The sequence below is a fragment of the Struthio camelus genome, chromosome 1, assembly GCF_040807025.1.
Source record: "Struthio camelus isolate bStrCam1 chromosome 1, bStrCam1.hap1, whole genome shotgun sequence".
NCBI lineage: Eukaryota > Metazoa > Chordata > Aves > Struthioniformes > Struthionidae > Struthio > Struthio camelus.
This window is the reverse complement of record NC_090942.1, coordinates 78,527,924-78,547,741: the sequence shown is the minus strand read 5'-3', so window position 1 is coordinate 78,547,741 and position 19,818 is coordinate 78,527,924. Positions and strand designations below refer to the sequence as shown.

At 41.9% G+C, this 19,818-nt stretch overlaps 1 protein-coding gene across 24 annotated transcripts in view; it reads left to right on the top strand.

The window, feature by feature from the left end:
* SHISAL1 (shisa like 1) overlaps positions 1-19,594 on the top strand; it is a 349,437-nt gene extending 329,843 nt beyond the window's left edge. For 15 of the 24 annotated variants that reach the window (XM_068951691.1, XM_068951617.1, XM_068951634.1 and 12 more), the window contains one exon: positions 15,595-17,023. In XM_068951691.1, coding sequence (XP_068807792.1) covers position 15,595 — 1 coding nt within the window. In that variant the 3' untranslated portion in view covers positions 15,596-17,023. Of the gene's footprint in view, positions 1-15,594; positions 17,024-18,067 lie in introns of those variants that run through there. The other 9 variants (XM_068951757.1, XM_068951748.1, XM_068951766.1 and 6 more) reach the window with 3 other exon arrangements.
* The last annotated feature ends 224 nt before the right edge of the window (positions 19,595-19,818 follow it).

The following is a 19,818-nucleotide window of genomic DNA, read 5'->3' as shown; positions in this document are numbered from 1 at the left end:
GAAAAGTAATTGCAGTGAGTTTCATCAAAAAAGATAGTAAATGAATTAAGCAGTCATTAACTACGTTTTGTGTTGATTAGTGATACAATTTTTAATCAGTCACTCGGCTGAGGGAGGAAAGCAGTTTTCCATGCATTCCCATCATCGCCTCTCTTAAAAATGATGAGTCATAGGAAGCTGCTGAACACAGTACGTTGGAGCGGTCTGATGCTGACAGCACATCACGGTCACAATTTCACCTAAAAAATTCTGAGGAACTGCTGATTGGAAAGCACCTAAAGTTCACTCTTTTCTGCCACCAAAAAATCTCTAAAATTCCTCTATTGCAGCTGGAATTAACAGAAAGGCTGAAATCATCTAGAAAAATGCCTGCTTAATTTCTGTAATTTTCTTTAAAATGTCTTTAAAACATGAGGGTTGGGGGAGAGTCTTGATTCTTTTTTTATTATGCAGTGAAATCTCTCAGAGCTCACAACAAGAATGGTGTGTCCCAACTAAAAAGCACTCCGCTGTTTCTGTACAAAACTGAGAGAAAAAGATCAGATGAAAACATGGATAAGTTTTTTTTGCATTAAAAATACAACCTAACTGTGATACTGATTTAAACAAAAATAAATTTGGTCCAGCGTTTGCCGACTCTTACTCAGGTTGACTGTTCCTATGGTTTCCCTGAGAATACATAATGTAAAAGCAACCAAAAGCAGTCCAGCAACCATTCCAAAGACTTAACAAGAGTAAAGCCGCAAGACGATGCTAGCCATAATGGAACAGGTTTTGGATGGGTTAGAGACAAGTGCAACAGAAACAAGCTTGTAAAGGTTTAGACTAGTGACATGAGCACAGAATCACAGAATGGTTTAGGTGGAAGGGACCTCTGGAGAACATCTAGTCCAGCCTCCCTGCTCCAGCAGGGTCATCTAAGAGCATATTTCCCAGGATCACATCCAGACGGGTTTTGAATATCTCCAGGGAAGGAGACTCCACTACCTCTCTGGGCAACCTGTTCCAGTGCTCTGTCACCCTCACAGCAAAGAAGTCTTTCCTCAGGTTCAGATGGAAATTCCTGTGGTTCATTTTATGCCCGTTGCCTCTTGTCCTGTCCCTGGGCACCACAGAGAAGAGACTGGCCCCATCCTCTCGACACCCTCCCTTCAGATACTTGTACACGTTGATGAGATCGCCTCTCAGCCTTCTCTTCTGCAGGCTAAACAGGCCCAGCTCCCTCAGCCTTTCTTCAGAGGAGAGATGCTCCAGGCCCCTCATCATCTTGGTAGCCCTCCGCTGGACTCTCTCCAGTAGGGCCATGTCTCTCTTGTACTGAGGAGCCCAGAACTGGACACAGTGCTCCAGGTGAGGCCTCCCCAGGGGCTGAGGAGAGGGGCAGGATCACCTGCCTCGACCTGCTGGCAACACTCTGCCTAACGCACCCCAGGATACCCTTGGCCTTCTTGGCCACAAGGGCACATTGCTGGCTCATGCTTAACTTGCTGTCCACCAGCACTCCCAGGTCCTTCTCTGCAGAGCTGCTTTGCAGCAGGTCAGCCCCCAGCCTGTACTGGTGCCTGGGGTTATTCCTCCCTAGGTGCAGGACCCTGCACTCGCCTTTGTTGAACTTCATGAGGTTCCTCTCGATGCCTTGTGAAATACATGCAAGACTCACTGGATGGGAATGTAGGTTTGCACAAGGAGGCCAAACTGAGGACCTTATGCAGCGTGATTCCTTAAAATCTACTGATTTAGCTGAGAATGGGTCAGGTTGGCTCCCAGAAGAGTCATACCAGCATCAGCTTTTCTAGGCTTGCTGCATTGCCTTCTCATCAGATTCCCAGAGCAGTGGGAAAACATGGGCCACCAGCTGCACATCAGAACCACACAATGCTTTTTCCAATTGTTTCATCCTTTACCATTTGTGAACACAGAGGACAAACATGGGTCCTTCTTCCTCCCCACCTCACTCCAATATAGGCCTGATTATGCAGCTGCTGCATAATAGCTACGGATGTCGATGGGACTATGCAGTGATTGCATAATCAGAGCAAAGAATATGAATCTCTGGGCAAATTCTCCTCGCAGCACCACCTGCCAAATCCTCATTGCAGATGTTCTGCAGGCACAGAAAGCCAGTGGTGGTAAGAGAGCTGAAGAGGTGAAGATTATTTCTGTACGTAAGTAACTGGCTTCAAATTTTTTATTTAGAAATGCTGTAAAGATTATAATGGACACAAGAACATTGACGTAGCACAGCAGGTTTCCTCCATTACAGTGCACACATGTGATATCTGCTGTTGAATTATTCATTCTGAATTATTACTTTCTTTCTGCCTCAGCTGATATTAAGCGTCACACCTGAAAACTGCAGTCATCACTGGGCCAATGCAAAAAGCCTAAATCCCTGCCATGAAAAAATGAGCATACAATGGATCCACAATACAAAGCACACCCACACCCACCCATGCACACACACACACACACACACACACCCCCACACACACACACAAATAAATAATAAAGAATAACAAGGAACAAACAAAATAACCACCAGCTGGCAGGCTTAATTCTTCAAAACAAAAATTTCTGTGCTTCATAAATTATCATTCAAACCAAGCCAGACCAAGAATACCTCAGCCAGATGACACCAAGCAAGCCACTCTTTTTCTTTCTCTTTACTTCTCTTGCAACTCAAGAGCTACTCAGCCGAGGTCATACACAGCCATTGATCCATGCACAAGGATTATACTGCACCCAGAGGAAGTTTTACTCCCCAGCAGATCAATATCTGGATATGGCGCTGAGAGAATTTAAAAATAATAAACCAGCCACAGTTCCAGCACTGGAGTCAAAGGGTATTTCTTTGTAAAACCAGCAATATAGCTGAGATAACCACAAAAAATAAGAGAACTTGCTTTCTGTTGTCCTTTACTCTGCTAAAATCACCCAGGGTCTTTGGCTGCTGCTTTTTCTACCTCAACACGCCTCAATTTCACCCATGGCTGTTTATTTGGGGAAGGCAGGGAGGAAGAGGGAAGAGATGTCCCTGCATAAATCTTTCTAACATCTCTTCTGGTATGTAGCGCTGTTTCCAGTGATAGTGTTGTGAGGACAATTCTTCTGCTCCTAACTGCAAATAACAAAAAGTTTGAAAACGCTATTGCCTGGATAGTTACGGGCAAATAAACGTATACCAGCTCTACAATAGGAAGTCAAACGCAGTAACCAGATTGAATTGCAATAGCTTTACTCCTATTTTTTAATTGATGCCAAGATCATTTTGTTACTGTTAAAAGTCTGGTCTGTGCTCTTATTTGAAGCATCTTCAGACACTTATTTTAAAAGGAATAGTTTTAGATTTCATACTGCTAGCAAAGCTACACAAATTCAGTTGAAAAAACCCACCAAGTAATAGGAAACACAATTACTGTTTCATCCTACATTGAAATCTAGCTCTCAACACAGTAATTATTACATATTTTTTCTTCAGCTCTGACTCAGAAGATTAGACCTCTTAATACTGAAAGGTAGATGTAGAAAAATAAGGCTCTTTGGTGTAAAAAAAAAACCTGCAAATTTTTTTCCATATGCCATAAATAGGAATTTTATTTCCAGAAAAGAAACAATTTCCTGCATTGTGCTGAGATAAATAAAAAAGCTTGTTGTACTGAAAGTAACTATAAGACACTGGGCCAAACCACGAGCCTGGGGATCAAAAGTCAAGTGCTGAAATAGATTGTGCCCTCCTTAACTGATCATTCTGCAATTGGAGTAAGTAAGTTCAGCCTCCGGCTAAGCTAAGAGAAGCGACACATGCCTATTGCTTCAACTCTCCTGGAGGAAAGCAGCTATTACATTAGGTCTTTAATGTGCAGGAGAGAAAATGGAAACGGCAAGAGCAAAGGAGAGTAACTAACTTAGTAAGTCAAAAGACATACAGAGGCTAGGTGGGGATGGAGGAGCAGCATCTGGTGGGACCCGCTGCCAGCTCAGTGCTGGGCAGTTGTGGAATACTGAAACAGGCACAGGCCACCCTTCCTACCAGGGCCGCTGCACAACTCCCTCTGGCCCAGGGTTACCCAGCACTCACCTGGCTGCCATTGAAATGAAGAGCCCAAAGTATTTCATGACGTTACCAGGAATTGCTGCTGATCCAACTAGGATCCAGTTCAGGCAATATGTTAATCTGATTTACTTTGGAAACTAACTTTGCTACCATCTTTCAAACGGAATCCAGAAAAAAATTCTTCTGTCACTGACATAGTTCCTCTGAAATTTCCGCGTCTTTAGGTTTTGTTGACCACCAAGGGACTTGAAAGAAGTCAGCACCTTGAAGCACTACAGTGCCTGCACACTCAAATCTAATGTTTGAATCACCCTCTGCCCACCTTCAGCATATTCCATCAGTTCCATTTCCATGAGGAGATTTGCTTTGATGCTCTGCTGGTCTTCAGAACGTGCTAGACAGCAATTTTTATAGCCTGAATTTGTCTGAAGCCAGGGTGGCAAAGAGTGCTAGAGCAAAAAGAGGTATTCTAAAAGGGGCAGGATATGAACCTGATGCAGTTTGGCCCAGTTTCACTTACCCCAGTAGGACAACTTTGAACTTTACAAAGAAACTAATCCTACAGTTTCTAAACTCTCTGTATATGCATATTTACATACAGAATCTGGCCAGATTATACACAGAAAGGGGGCTAGAGAAATAGAAATTATAAAAAAATGGACAAAAATTTTAAGTGATATATGCATGTGTACACATACACATGCATGTGCACTCACACCCCTTTATGCACACCCACGTATTTACACATGGCCGCATTTCCCCTTCTGCCCTTCACTACAGCTCAGTTAACTTCAAGGCACAAACCGTACACATAGTCCTGCATAATAAACCCTGCATTTGACCGCATTTCTAAATTGCAAAGACCAATTGCAACATGTAAAATTGACCATCCACCTGCAGAAAAAAATACTGCACTGAGTATAGCTTATAAAAACATTCCTTTGAATTGTGTCCTCCTTCATTTATGACTAAATTATTAGTCATTTTTTGGTGAATGAATTACAAAGTTATTACATTATTAAGTATAATACTGTTACATTATTAGGTGTAATAAGTTATTACACTTAATAAAGAAATACACTCTATAAGAGCTGCTCTTTCTGAATCAAGCACTACTGTTATACCAAAGTTGTGGTGTTCTCTATGGGTTTTTGTTGTTGTTGTTGTTTTAGAATATGCCCAGTAAAGCTTTTGGGATATACTAAGAGGTTGTGTAAGCAGGGAATAGCAGTATAGCAGCAGGCTACATGACGCATCAAATGGCACGTTCTACTGCCTGCTTTTTTTGCATCTACAGCAAAGTAGTATCTTACAGATAGTAGGGATCTGCTAAATTTGAATTGCCAGCCAGCATGAAAAGAGGCCTTTTTCTCATATCACATACTTGAATTTTACATAGAAGGGCAGGCTCTTTTACAGCCTCTTGTACTTTTCATTGTGCTCTCTTGGATTTCAGACGTATGGGCTGCTGCCACTACTGTATAAGAGCCTAGCAAATGTGAAGAATACTTGAATATCTTACGTATGTCAAAGCCTCTTTGTGGCAACAGACTTTGAAAGCTCGTAACGCCAGCTTTGGGGAAATTGGCATGAGCTGAAATGGGAGACACTCACATAATTCAGTCCCTACCACTGACGCAGAAATATCCAGAGGGTCACGGATCTTTCTTAAAGGTGTTATAGCAGTACCAAGAGCTTTCACTGTGCACAAATCGAGTGTCACTCTGCACCCCAAAGATTGCCTAGCTATTACCCCACGTACAGGAGCACGCGGCACCTGAAGTGTAACTGTTACTGGGGTGCTACCGTCACCTGCCTCAGGGAAGCACTTTTCCTGCCATTAAGCTGCTGGAAATTCATGAGGGGAAAAAAAATTATTGGGACTGCATATATAGTGTAAGAAGCTGCTTTTCTTTCCAGAGGAGCTGTATGTGAGCAATTTGCTACAGGCCTTGGGTTTTCCATCAGAAGCTTTCAGCTTGTTCGAGCTCTTAAACACATGGATCACGTCTGTTCTTGAATAAGCCTGAAGAAGGAAGGTTTCTAACCAGAACATGGAGACTGCAGAACAACTTCCACTTAGTAATGCTGGATATATTTACATAGAAAATTATACAGTTGCCTGTGACAGTAAGAGACTGAGCGTCATGATACAGGAAGTCTGTCCTGGTATTATATACAGTTCTATAATTCAGGGTTTTGGTGGGGCTGGGAGAAGAGAGGGGGATACTGATGTCCTAAGACAGGCATCAGACGTCTAGGCACCTGCAGCTGAAGTCACCATCGCTTTCTTTTGGAGCCAGTAAGGTCAATAAAGAGAAGGAAGAAAACACTTCAGGTCATTGAAAGTGATGATACTGCTGTGCTTCAGTGACGGAAGACACGCACATAGCTTTTCAGTGATCTTTCAGTTTATGTATGTCCTCAAACCTTCATCTGTTTCTCTATTAAGCATTCATAAATTAAAAGTTAGAGTGTTTTATATTTCTTTTTAAAAAAATCTCAGAATTTTTCCAAGAGAAGGTTGAACTGGATCTTTTTGCTCCTTAGAACTGTGTTCAGGACTGTGAACCAATTCAGGAATTATCAAATGAGAAACCATTGCTATTAGCTGAAATTATATTTAACTTCCGGAAGCACAGAGGTACTTCTGAAACCATTATTCACCATGAGTAATATTTAAGTTTAGCAGCCCTCTTGTTTCCAACATCACTGCTCTTTGTGGGTGAGAATTGTAAAACGTGACCCTTACTAAAAAAATAGAGAAAACTGTGGTTTCAGCCACTGAGTGGTTTCTTCTCTCTTTGACCCCACCCAGCTGATGGGACAAAAGATGTATTTAATTTGTACAGTTATAGCTATTCCAGAAACTTCACTGGAAACCTCCTTTCCGTTTTAGCTTTGGTCTGGTAGCCAGGCGGCCATATTCATAACGAAAGTTAAGCCAGCTGCCACGTGAACGCACACAATCTGGTGGAGGAGCTGGGGGAGGCAGCAGCTATCCAGTCCCAAATCGAGTGCCAAATCTTCCCTCCCACATTCGTCTGTGAGATGGTTCTGGCATCTGAACAGATCCCAAGCTCCACTTACTGAAAAACTGACCAGAGCAGTTGTGCTGAGAACATACCCCAGGCCAAAACCGGCACCGGGGCAGGGCCTTCCTTGCAGAGCCAGGGGGACCTGGGAGGTCATTCCCAGCTCTTTGCAGTTCCCCAGCACTCAATATCGGCTCAGAGCCTGAAGCAATGGTTCCCCCTAGCATCAAGCCCAAACAGCTGTTACAGATGTAGATATTCTTCTTAAACGCCCTCTTTGAACTCACAATTAATAAAAGGAAGTTTTGGGACCAAACTGAAAAGTAACTTAAAGAGATAAACAAAGACCCTCTACTGGTGTGACGCTTTTCTTCATGTAGGATTTCACATCAGTGGAGGCCTCTGCTGTCATTACTTAGCAGGTATTAGCGTTAGATCCAGATTCATCTAGGAAATAACCAGGAACAGAGCGCAGAAAAACCCTACAAGTCCTAGTTTGTTCCTGTATGTATCTCTGGCATTGAGAGCCCCTGCACCACGCTCTGCAAGAGAGGCAGCAAAGTCAGTGGCCCAACCAGCCAGTACTGACTCTGCGCCAGCAGCTCTGAGCCAGCAGCTCTGGCCTGAGCCAGCCCCCCCTGGGGACACAGCGCCTTCCCAAAGTTTCCAAAGCGCTTTTAAAGCCAGTGAGCGTCTCTCAGCAGTGATGTGAACTGCAGTTTATTTTATATCCCACAGTCTTCATGGGAGTGAATCCCACGTTAATCAAAGTTAACTAAGTTAATCAAATTTAATCCAGGCTAAAACAAATAACATTCTTAAGAAATGGAGAGCGCAATTTAAAAGCCAAATTTACCAACACTCATTGCTAAAAAAAAAAAATATCTTAACCATCGAGTTTCAAAATTCACGCACTCTTAAGTTTTTCAGGTAACCCTTTCTCAGGCATTGTAATAAGTCATTTCTGCTCTTGAATATATTAGTACAATGCTGCAATATCTAAGACAGCTGACATAACATTCACTTTTATAACATATTAAAGCATTTATTGGACAATTAGTTTGTATAACACAGACCAGCAATTCTACTCTGAAAGTGTACAATTTTAACTAATATGTAAAATAAGGAAATTTAAAACAAACTAGTAAACATTTTCTAAACATCTGTCCTGGTGGGTCAACTTAATTTATGAAAACAACTTTTTAATGATTATTTGATGCATCCTGTAGCTACAGAAAATGAAAAGCTCCTAGCTCCCGTGCTTGCCTGACTAGGAAATAAGAATTTTTGTGTAAAAGAATGTTAAGAAAAAAAAAAAAAGAAGTATGTATCATCTGTTCAGCTTGGTATTTTCTCTTCCCTGTATTCAGCAAACAAGTCTGAAATTTTAAGCCATTGTCTGTTAAGAGATGTTCTGCAAAAAAACCCAAAACAAAACAAAAAAGCTAACTTCATTTTTCATGTGACCTGTGTTCCTCCAAGATATAAAAGCTTACTGGCCTTAAGTACTGTAAAATAATTCGCAACTAGTGAATTTATTGTGTACACAATGATAAATCTTCATTACCAACCTCTGAGGTTTGGGCTCTTATATGCCAATACCCTACAGTCTCCTTTGCATTAATCCATCTAATTCTAGCTGTGCAGTTTCTGAAAACTGCAATTATTATTTCTTAAAGCCATCCTATAACAACATTGCAGTATTTGAAAATAAGGATGATCCACTGGCTAGGTCTCTTATTTTTGAAATGCAGAAACTCTACTGCCACCACTTTCTCCCCACAGTAAAATATTACATATATGTACATATATGTACACAGGTACATATAGGCTTTCTGCACGGCCTCCGTTGCCAAGAGGTAGAATTTAGAGTTCAATTTCTGCTTCAGTCTGTATTCCCACCCACTGACTTTACAGGTTAGAGGAGGGTCAGGAAAGATTTCAGGTGCTGGCTACCTTTCAGTGTCTGTAGTCTCCTGCTTTCCTACCTGTTTCATTCATCAGTACTGAGAGTACTGTGTACAAACACATTCACACACGGTGTCTGTATACAAAGACAGGTGCCAGGCCTGGCTGAGCTCTACCTAGCACTCAGAGCAGTGCTTCAACAGAGATTTCATCCAGTAATTCCCCGGCTAACTTCTTGCTGGCCGAAGCTTATATCTAGGTTGTGTTGCCTATCATCTGCTATAAATCAGCAAAGTCCATAATTTGAAGAAAGATGTACTATCATCTACCATGAGCAATCACTTCCATACAGCTATATCCTAAGGCTAGATTAAGCAGATGGCAGTCGGATCCAGGACAACAACAAAAACAAAGCTGAAGAGTTTATAAAAGGAAGGACTTTAGTTGAAGTTGGAGTACTCTGGAGGGAAACACTACAGAGGATGATGGCAAAGTCCTTGAAGGACAAGAGGACACTGACAATAACTTGAGTACTCTTCAGAGACTCCTTCTGTGTTACCATCTGCATCAGACACTGGACAATTCAGGGCTGAGAAGTGACCCCAGCATTGCACCCTGGAGCAGAAATAAGCATGGGTCGGTGTGTCCTGTTCACCTGTTTCTGCTGAGATGGAAGGGAGGAGAACAGATCAACAGAGGTGACGTTCAACCCCATTTTCAGTGAAAAGCACTGATGGATAGGATCTGTTCCACATGCGCTTTTGAGTTAGTCCCATTTGTGCCTTCTGACTTGTTCCTCTCCTAGTACTCAGTTGTACAGTGCACTGCAGTGCGAGCAAATACATTGCTGTAAGCATAGTCCAAGCAAGGGAAACTCAAAAAAACCCGTAACTTTTTCACACCTGCAAAGCAACAACATCAGCACACACAATGTCTCATATGATTGTGACTTTCCCAGCATCAGCTGCAGAAAGCATGCTTTCTTGTTGCTTCAACAGAACTGCAATAAATAGCATAATCCTTAACCCACCCCCCCCCAGCAAAAGCTTTGTCTCCTGATGGCCTTGTGTGTGTTTTAAGTACAGCATAGCACATCCCAGTGCTGCTTAAGGCACATTGCAGAAGGCCTGTAAGGAACCCTGTCTTTCCGACATGCACCAGTTAATTGCATGTTCTTCCATTCTGCAGCAGCTTACTGCTTCAACTGATTCATCTTTTGCTTGATGCTCTTAAATCAGGATTCATGAGCTATGATAGGAAAAGAGTAGGTTAAGTCCTGCAAAAAAGCAGCAGGGCCAAGAAATCCTGCAAATAAAGTCTTCTGAACCAACAGGGAACTGCTGAATCTCCTGAGCATTCCCAAACTGCAAATCCCACAAGTGGGGCTTCACAGTTCTCCAACTGTGCTTAATCCAGAGCATGGAATACCCTTTCTAGTTGCCATTTGCACATGCATTGGGTCACTGATGGGGTCCCAGCTCAACACAGTTGGCACATGTCCTCAGATAGGAATGCTTCCAAAGGTGCCTGTAGAATATGAGCAAACTTCAACAAACATGTCCATCTCATGCCTCCCCAGGACTTAGGGGTCTGCTCTTAAGTCCTTTCTTAACCACTGTTAATGTCAGTCCCAGACATTTCTGGCTACTTAGCAGAAGGACTCCCATTAGGCCTGTTTAACATGTTCGAGTACCAACAGCATACCCACCACAGCAGGAGCTTCTGTTTTCATTCTTAACACACCCCAGATATTTCCACCTTTTCTTAGCTCTGCAGCTATGGAACAGCTTAACTCTCTGATGAATCCTGGCATATATTACACATTCATTCTGTTTAATATCTAACACTTTCCTGAGGCATTCGCATTCAGACACATTTAGACACTTCTGGGCTTTTGAAGTATTGTCAGCTTTCATAGCTAAGGTAGAAATAGCACAAGTTAAAAATTCAGACTTTGTTTTTTCAAGTTGAAAACTACCAGTTAAGACAAAACTGTGGGCACTGATAAGTACTAGATGTCCGTCTTTCCTGAACCAACTATTATTTTAGAAACACTAGCAGTGGCTACCAGTGATGATGGAAACTCTACATAATGATTGTCAGAAACCTGATTTGTCATTATTAAGGCAGCCCCCTCATTTGGCCTCATGCAGTTGCCATGATATAGCCTTAGAGCAAAGGAAAATTTGTGCTGCGTCAGAGGTGATATAACTCAGTAAAAGATCACACAGGCTGGGGATGAGAATAGGGGTCAAAACTACTCCTTTATGGCAAAGTAGCAGTATCTAATGTCACTGCTTAATATTGAAGTGTTCATAGTCCTTGAAATATTCTACCTCTTTAGGACTGCGCCAGCCTGCAGCAAGTTTTCGTTGTGTTTGATGTGTTTCCCCTACATTTGAAAAAATCTGAAACATTTAGCTGTTTTGAAGTTTTCCCAAGGAAAAAGGAAGACAAGCCCTATCTAAAAAATCTGAGACTTTCAGATTTCTTTCATGCAAACAAGGGGGCCAGATTAAGATTGCCCGGCAGCATCCATTCTGGCATTTTGTACCTTTTAAGAATGAGAACTGATGACCTCAGCAGTGTTTTAGCATACATTTTGCATGTAATGTTATATGCTATGTATAATATAGCAGTTTGAGAGCACGGATGCCAAGCTCTGAAAATTATTTTCCTGCTCTTTGGCAGACTCCGTAGGCTGCGAGATTAGATTATGTTCTATTTCGTTCCGGTTTGTAATATATTTAGACAACTGAATGGCTTGCAATTGGTCTGCAATTCATTTCCCATATCCTTTCCTCTCAGTCTTGTGAAGCTCTTTTTTTCAGTATCTAGTGCATTGTCCCCCCCTTGTCTCCCTCCATTTATGGTGAAAGAGGACATCCCTCTTGCCTATAATAATCACTGTATCCACCAAAGTCTTCTCTTTACAGAAACCTGTCTGTTAGCATTGTATCCAAGCTCTTTCTATGAAAAGAGAACAAAAGTCTTCCTTCACTCCCGGCATAAATAGATTTCAAGGTATTACACCGGAATCTCAACAAGCATAAAACTGTGTAGATCTGCTTAGATCAACGGGTTACAGTTTTATACCAGAGAGAAATGTGGACATTTGTGGAGATTGTTTTGTTATCTCAGGTCTGAAGGGGCTGCTGTGGTTGATAGCACTTTTACACCTATACTAACTTAGCAAGAGGCCCTGGGACTGCGAACGCGGCAACCGTTTACTTCATTTGTCAGGAAAATGACAAAAGTTCCTGAAAAAAACCTTGTCTCCAGACAAACTGAATCATTCCTTCGTTATTAATAGATGCCTTTTTTTTTTTTTTTTCCAGTGGAACTAAGCTGTCATGCAAAGTCATTACTGTGGAAGAAGAGGCAGTCTTTTTGTTAGCTCCTTGCTGGGCAATGAAAATTAACGTAACCTGACTGGACACTGTTCACTGCGCAGTCAGGTGGCAATCTGTGGTGCCACGTTGATGGTAACTTTTGTCAGTGAGCAGGAGTAATCTAGGCCAGCTCCAGAGCACCAGACTTCAGCTCTAGATACAAGAAAATCGAGCAGAAGTGACCAAGAGTGACAAATATGGGGTTTCTGTTGCCAAACACGCTGCGCTGGGAGGATGGGATGCAATACTCTGCATATGGAAATCAGCATTTCCTTTCCCTTACACAGGCAGTTTTAATGACCCCAGTGCTGCAAAACGATCTATGACAGTTTCTCTAAACTTTATCAGCTCATGTTTCATTTTAATCAAATCCCCCCTCACTTCTCACTGCAGGACTTGACTCAAGCTAAGAGGAAGGAGAACCTGTGCAGAAAGAGGGCTTCTTTAGGCCTTATTTGCCAGTCATTAACAGCTTGTAAGGGGAGGTTTGTTCGTTTGGTTAAGCACTTCTCTCCACCTTCTTTCTCCTGGCTTTAATCTTACCAGGATTGAGTTTCAGTCAAAAGCTGTAGATTGAGCACCAGCTTCAGCCAAGCGCACAGAAAATGCAGGGATGAACACTTTATACTTGATGTAGGAGACATTTGGAGCTGAGTGTGGTCTGTGTTTTGCTGGCTCCACTGTTCACATCTGCCCACTGATTCTCCCATAGCTTTATACACACATTAATGGGAGTGGGAGAGAACTGAGGCTCTGATACTAATATGAGTGTGATTTTATCTACTGTGCTGCATGCAAAAATTCATAAACTGTCTTACAATCTTTGGACCCCGCTTCCTTCATTTTATACCACTTGGAGACACTCTTGATTTTACAGTACCACTGGAAGAAGGAGCTGCCCAAGAGCCTTCCTTGGGGCTCTTACGCACAGGAAAAGAGTAACTGGCTGATGGGTCCAACACATACATAACTGCAGTCTGTCCTGGCGCACGCAAATGCCTTCTGTACCGATTCCATGACAGGGGCTCTTACTCTTCCATTTCTCTCTCTCCAGGTATTTTTAAAATTAGTTAAACTATGTCTCAGGAGGATTTCTTCTAGATACAAACAAACTTGTTTTAAACTTCTCCTGTCTGCAGACCTCGCAAGACTTGCAGGTTTGCATGTTTCGTTATTGTCCCTTTCTGCCAAAGTCAAAAAAGCACAGTGGAAGAACAAAACGATCCAAAGTAACTTTGCTGTATCTCTAATCTGAGTTAGGCTGTCTAGGATAGTCAATCATTTGAAAACAATCGACTCTCAAACCTCGACACAGGTTTCATTTTATTGAGTTCTGTGTGAATATGTAAATCCCCAGACCTAGCTAGAGAGGCCTGCATGCTTCTGTCCAGAGCTCCACCCTAAATGTGGATTACCAGTGCTTGGAGAAATGCCTAAATCTGAATTAACATAATGCAATTCAGCTATGGCTCAGGTGGCCACCTAACTGACCTTATACTGCTAAGCAGATTCACCATGGCAATTTCAATGGAGTTGTGCTGACACAAAAACTGAGAGTGAAGCCTCATGAACTGAATAGATTTGATGGGTAAACACTAGGTAACATGCTGATTCCCACAGATATTCTGCTGTCTAAACCAGATGTTTCTCTATACTTTATACATTAATAGAATGCAGTATGTATAATTTAGCAGGTAGACTTGGGAATACCTAATATGTAAAGAACTCTCTCTGGTGGAAGAAGTTAATTATGTATTGTTACTACTAGAATACCAAATTACGCCTCCAGCAGCTTGTAGTCAGACCATTATGTTTGCCTACTTGAGCATACAAGTGCATTTTTTTAATTTTTCATCATTATTATTATTAATCCTGGCCTATCTCAGAATTTTACCTAGTTAGGTTTTCATCCATTTTACCTACATGCTATGTACCTGCCATGGTTCATATGCTAATGAATCACATCATAGCCAATCCTGAACATACGCACACTCTGCACAAGGTGAATATGGGCAGGTTCATAGCCTTTGTTATGTTCAGGATGCATTGCAAGCAGAAAGTAATGCATACACAAAGCACTTCTGTAAGGAAAACACATGTATAATATTTACTGTTTTACATATGCGGAAATAGAGATGCATTTTTTTCCTTACATGAAAGGAATTGGGGTTAGAGGAAGCAATCTGTGCTCAGTCTGATACATACCTTGTTAACAATTGCAATGAGAAAATTCCATGGCATTTGATACAGGCATTTACCATACGGTCACAGGAATAAACTTTACTCATGTAAACAATTCCTCTGAGATTGTCCAAGTCAATAAAATGTATTTAGAAGTAAGCTTATGGTTGCAGAAAGCAGCCGGCTGCACTTTGTACTTTCAGGGTAACACTACAAGCAGAAGAAATGAAGAGCTTAGCAGTTCTTTGCATTTCCTCTTTCACCTTTCCAAGCACATATTTCATCTTTTAAAAACAAATTCTCAGAGGTAGTAGACAGTGCAACAGTGAGGAATGTTGCACTGGCATGCATACAGAAAAAGGAATTTGAGATGAAATCTGATTTATATCTTTATCCCAGATTCCAGCTATGTCCAAAGGGTCAATTGTTATCAGCTTCTCTGTGGGACGGAGGCACTCTGCAGCATACACCTCGGGCCTGCCCTCTCCATCAGCCAAGACTGAACAACGTGCAGGAACGCATCGCCTCTCTCTCTCCCTGCAAAAGTCCCAAAGTTCCTTTTCGGTGCTGCTCACCCAAGCCCTGGCTCGCCCTGGTGCACGCTCAGCGATTAAGATGTGCAACCAGGCCCAGGAGCGAAGCATCACCCCATGTTCCCCCAGGTTACATGCAAGAATAAGCAACTTACACACCCAACATTAACATGTCATTAATATTTTGCAGGACTGAGACCGGTTTAATAAAAGCTGGGAGAAACAGGGTTAGCCTCCCACACTGACTATGTAGTGAGAGAGAAGGTGAATGCAACCATTCGTATCACACAAGGTCACCCTGGGTCAGCTAATAAGGGAGGGCAAAGGCCTCCTAACACCTCTGCTTTCTTTCTTGCCCTCTTCCTTCCTCTTTCCTTTCCCTTCAATTAATTCCACAAATGAAAAAAATACAGGTTTATCTATACAGAAAACACTTTGATGTTTTATAGTTGTGAAACATAATGGGAACATTTGCCTTTTATATCTTCCAGAAAACTATATTGATGTGCCTCAAGATGGGAGAGGTAAGATCAGACTCCAAGGAGCAGCTTTCGAGAAAACTAACTAAATGACAGAGCAGAAAAAAAGGTGGATAAGCAGGAGGAAGACTACAGAATGGAGGTGGATCAAGTCACCTAAAGAGCATCACCATTCAGACAACTTCTGTAGGCAAATGACGTAGAAGGAGTTTCCAGGAGGAAGTAGCCTGTAAGCAATATTTTAATTCTAGACCGGTAATGCTATCTTTGAAAGGAAGTATCATATCTGAGGAAATGCTCAGCAGAAAGGAAATCAAGTTGCTCTGGCAAATCCACGCAAAGGTGGAAAAAGGTCACCAGACAGACCTTTGATAGATAACCTTTCTTTGCCTCCCCATCCAGCTATTGCCATTTGAGCCTAATCCGAGTGTCTGACTAGTGAATGTGAGTTTTGCCAAAGCTCTCTGGTGGATACGATGCCACAACAGGGCAAGATGCCGTCAATCCCGGTCACTGGTGCCCATGCTGTCATGCATTACCAAATAAGCGAAGCCCTTTCATCCAGTCAGATTGCAGGGAAGCAACTGTTTCAACCTTACTGCTCATTTTAAGACGACTGATAATTATTTCTGCTGAGACACTAAACGGCTGAGCACACCAGCTCACTCCAGCTCCTCCTGAAAGGGGGAGCTTTATTCAGGAGCAGAATAGGTGTCCCACTCCATCCCTCATACTGCTTGAAGCGGAAAGAAAATTAGAAAAAAAACAAACAAACTACACTGCAGAAGCAATAACACCATTGTCCCTCTGGTTTACAAGGCAACCATCCAATTCCCACAGCCGCTAACTGGCTTCAGAGTTTGCCCCACACAAATTGAAGGGTTCCTTCGTAAGCCAGAGCGGCAGTGATGTCGCCACAGAAGGGTAGAGTCTACTCAATCACCAAGTTACAATAGCTTGACTTAACTTGCCACAGGAGAGGTTTATTTTGAAGTCATGCACCATGATTTACAGGAACAGTTCCTGTGAAATTCAATCATTTGTTAGGACTTCTATATATGAAGAACCTGGCAGTGACAACCGAACAAAGAAATTCATCTGGAAATCACAATACGAAGCCATGCTAATGCCAAATTATTTCTTCATGCCCAATATTTTGTCCTACAAATCTGAATAATTTTATAACAACCATATATTCTGTTGTATAACCAATTTCAGAAACACCTTATCAATGAGGTAGTATCAAGTTTTCTTTTCATACCTCTTTGATTCTTGCTCATTTTAGTCTTCTCATGAACACCTAAGAGGTAGATTACTTACTGAGTGATTTGAGCTAATTCATGGTTCCCGCAGTGCTTAGTGGTACCTGACCAAACCCACCCAGGGAAAAATAGTGCTGGGGGAGCCAACAAGGCTGGAGAGCACAGGAGGAGGCGGAGGTCAGGCATGTTAGCCCAGAGCTGCTCAGTCTTCAAAGAAGGCCCAATCTGAGTAGGATAGAATGTGCTCATGCCCCTTTTCTTTGCAAACCATCCAGTGAATAAAAGGAGGAAGGGCAGGCAACAGCTAATAAGCGTTCCAATGCCACCAGTAAGTGTGCAACCCTGCAGGCATTAGACTCCATCCTATAAGCATAAGGCCTGACCCGTTCGCACTCTTCACCGAAGCTCCTGCATGCACATCTCTGCCAGCTCGGCTTGCTGCGGAGCCAGGATAGAGCCACCGCAGTGCAGCTGGCGTGTTTATGTATGTGGCGACAAATGTAGCACTTCAAATAAAAGGGAGCCAGTGGTTTTTTTAGATCTTGAGTCACTTTAGACCTAAGAGATTTTAGTTTTCTAAGAACATTTCATTAGAGCATTGCAGAAGCAGTCAAAGCACTTTAGTTGGATTTGGGAACATGAAGGCTCTCCAGCAAAGAAGCACTGTAAAGAGCTGGCTCAGAAGTGCCCCCTGCCAGGAGGTCAGAGCTGCAGCCAGGACAGGGCCTGGCTCCGGGCAGCGGAGGCCAGCCGTGGGAGGGTGTAAGCTGGTGCTATTAGTGCCAGCTTGCAAGAAAAGCAAAGGAAACGACGTAGCTGGAAACCATCCCGTCCCATGCCTCTGTGGGCCTCACGCCTTCCCCCTGCTCCCACACTGGCTTCCGAGATCTCACCCCTGCAGACACTCACCAAAGCACATATCCACAGTCATCAGTCGTCTCACACCGGCACTTTGCAGTACCCATTTGCTCCTTTTACTCTCTGTCAGCACCTGCCTTAGTTGTGAGGTTATGACCACCACAGAGATCTTTGTAAAAAGCCTATGTTCATGAAGGAATTTGTATTAGATACTGGTTTGTGTGACTTACTGTATTTTGTAAGGGTTCTTTTCCCTTTGGGAATTGTGCGTTATTAATGAGCAGTTTTATGCTTTACTTCTAGTACGTGTATACCTTGTAATTGATGTGCGTTTTTCTTTCTTTTTTTTTTTTTTTTAACATAAGGTAGATACTCTCTGGCTGAAATTCTGATTTTGCCTACCAATTAATTTATGGATATATCCATGTCATAGCTGATGAGCAACTTTTCATCCATTATATCACTATAATCATCTGATAGCCTATCTAGTTTAGCAGAATATAAGATCCTAAGACTAATACTAGTTGGGCCTTAAGCTAAGGGGAAATAGCGCACTGTGTTGTTTCCCTAGCACCATCACCATCGGCCCCTCTCCCGTATTGTCTGAGACGCTGTAGAAGAGCGCTGGCGAGACAAACGACCACCTGAACATCTCAACCATCTCTAAAGCGGTGCTCTGCGATCCCTGTACATTCAACAACTCATGAAAAATAATTATGGCAACCCAGATAAACCGTACTGAATTCTTCAAGTAATTCTGCAGAAAGAGACTGGTTCAAGCACAATCTCTCTTTAAAGAAAAGATTTTTGAACTAAAATAAATATACTTTCTCTTTGTCCATCCTAATATAATTGGGAAAAAAGTGGATATAAAAGTACCCTTTACAGAAGTGTAGAACGCCATTGTACACCCTGTTTAGCAAGGGCAACAAGTGCATTTCAGTGGCTGTTACGATCCTCATGCTCCAACAAGCCTCTTTCCTTGTCCAACATGTTTTCTCTCTTAAGTTTTACTAGGAACTGAGTGTCCAACTTCCTAATGATTGCTGTGTAGAACATAGGACATAAAAAATATGTTATAAAGCTTGTGCAGGGCTCGGTGTTGTAATTAACCATCATTTGTGCCTCGTATGAATCTTACAAACGAAGTGAAAACAATCTGGCCTCTTAATGTATACCTTCAGCATATTGTAGCAGCTATTTTAGATACCTGTTTTTGATAGTTTTATTATGGCTGTAATTTCTGTACGAGGACTGTCCTCATGAAGAAGTTATGAAGTAACATGTCAAAGTGATTTTTAAAGTCAGTTCTATTTAACTACCAGTAGTGATCTCTGAAAAGTAAGGTAACAAAGACAAAAACCACCCACTCTCCAGAAGGAAATATATTTTTCAGCCTTGAAAACTCTCCTGTGTAAGAAAGACATGCATTTCTTCCAGTTCTCCTCTTACAGAAATGGTAAATTACTAGGAATATAAGATATACGGTACAGTAGTCTATTTTAATAGTCTGCAGTCAAATTTTAGGCTAATTAAGCTAATTAGAAATTCTAGGGTTACAGTAGTTACTCACTCTTTATTAATACATTGACAAGAATACTGTTTACATAACACTTGATGTTTGAATTCAATACGTGCCAGTGTCCAGTGATCTGCTAACCTAGTTTTTGGATCTAATCCTGTCCTATTTTTTGCAGTATACTCTAACTTCATATTATGAATCATGTTGTCTTTCTACAGTGATTGCCAGGTAAACCAAAAACGTGTTTTACACTGCTAATGCACTGCTCTTGTCTTTATATACAGTAGTTTTTATAAAGATGTCCTTAGGTTTTAATAAATGAGTGTAATGTAAACTAATCTCTATAATAAAACTTGCTTTAATGTTTCAAGACTGTCTGGAATGGCTTTAGGGACTTCCACCTCTTTCAGTAGCTTCAAATTTTGTGTCTTTCTTTCCCATGTGCAAGGAAATCCCCAAATACCATTACTCTGTAATTCATACAAGTGGAAATGAAGAGAGTATATGTAATGCAAAAATGATGCTTGGATTCAAGAAAAAAGAAAAGGCTAAGGCAATTGCATCAGTCTCACAGGTAGGGATTGAATTTGCCAA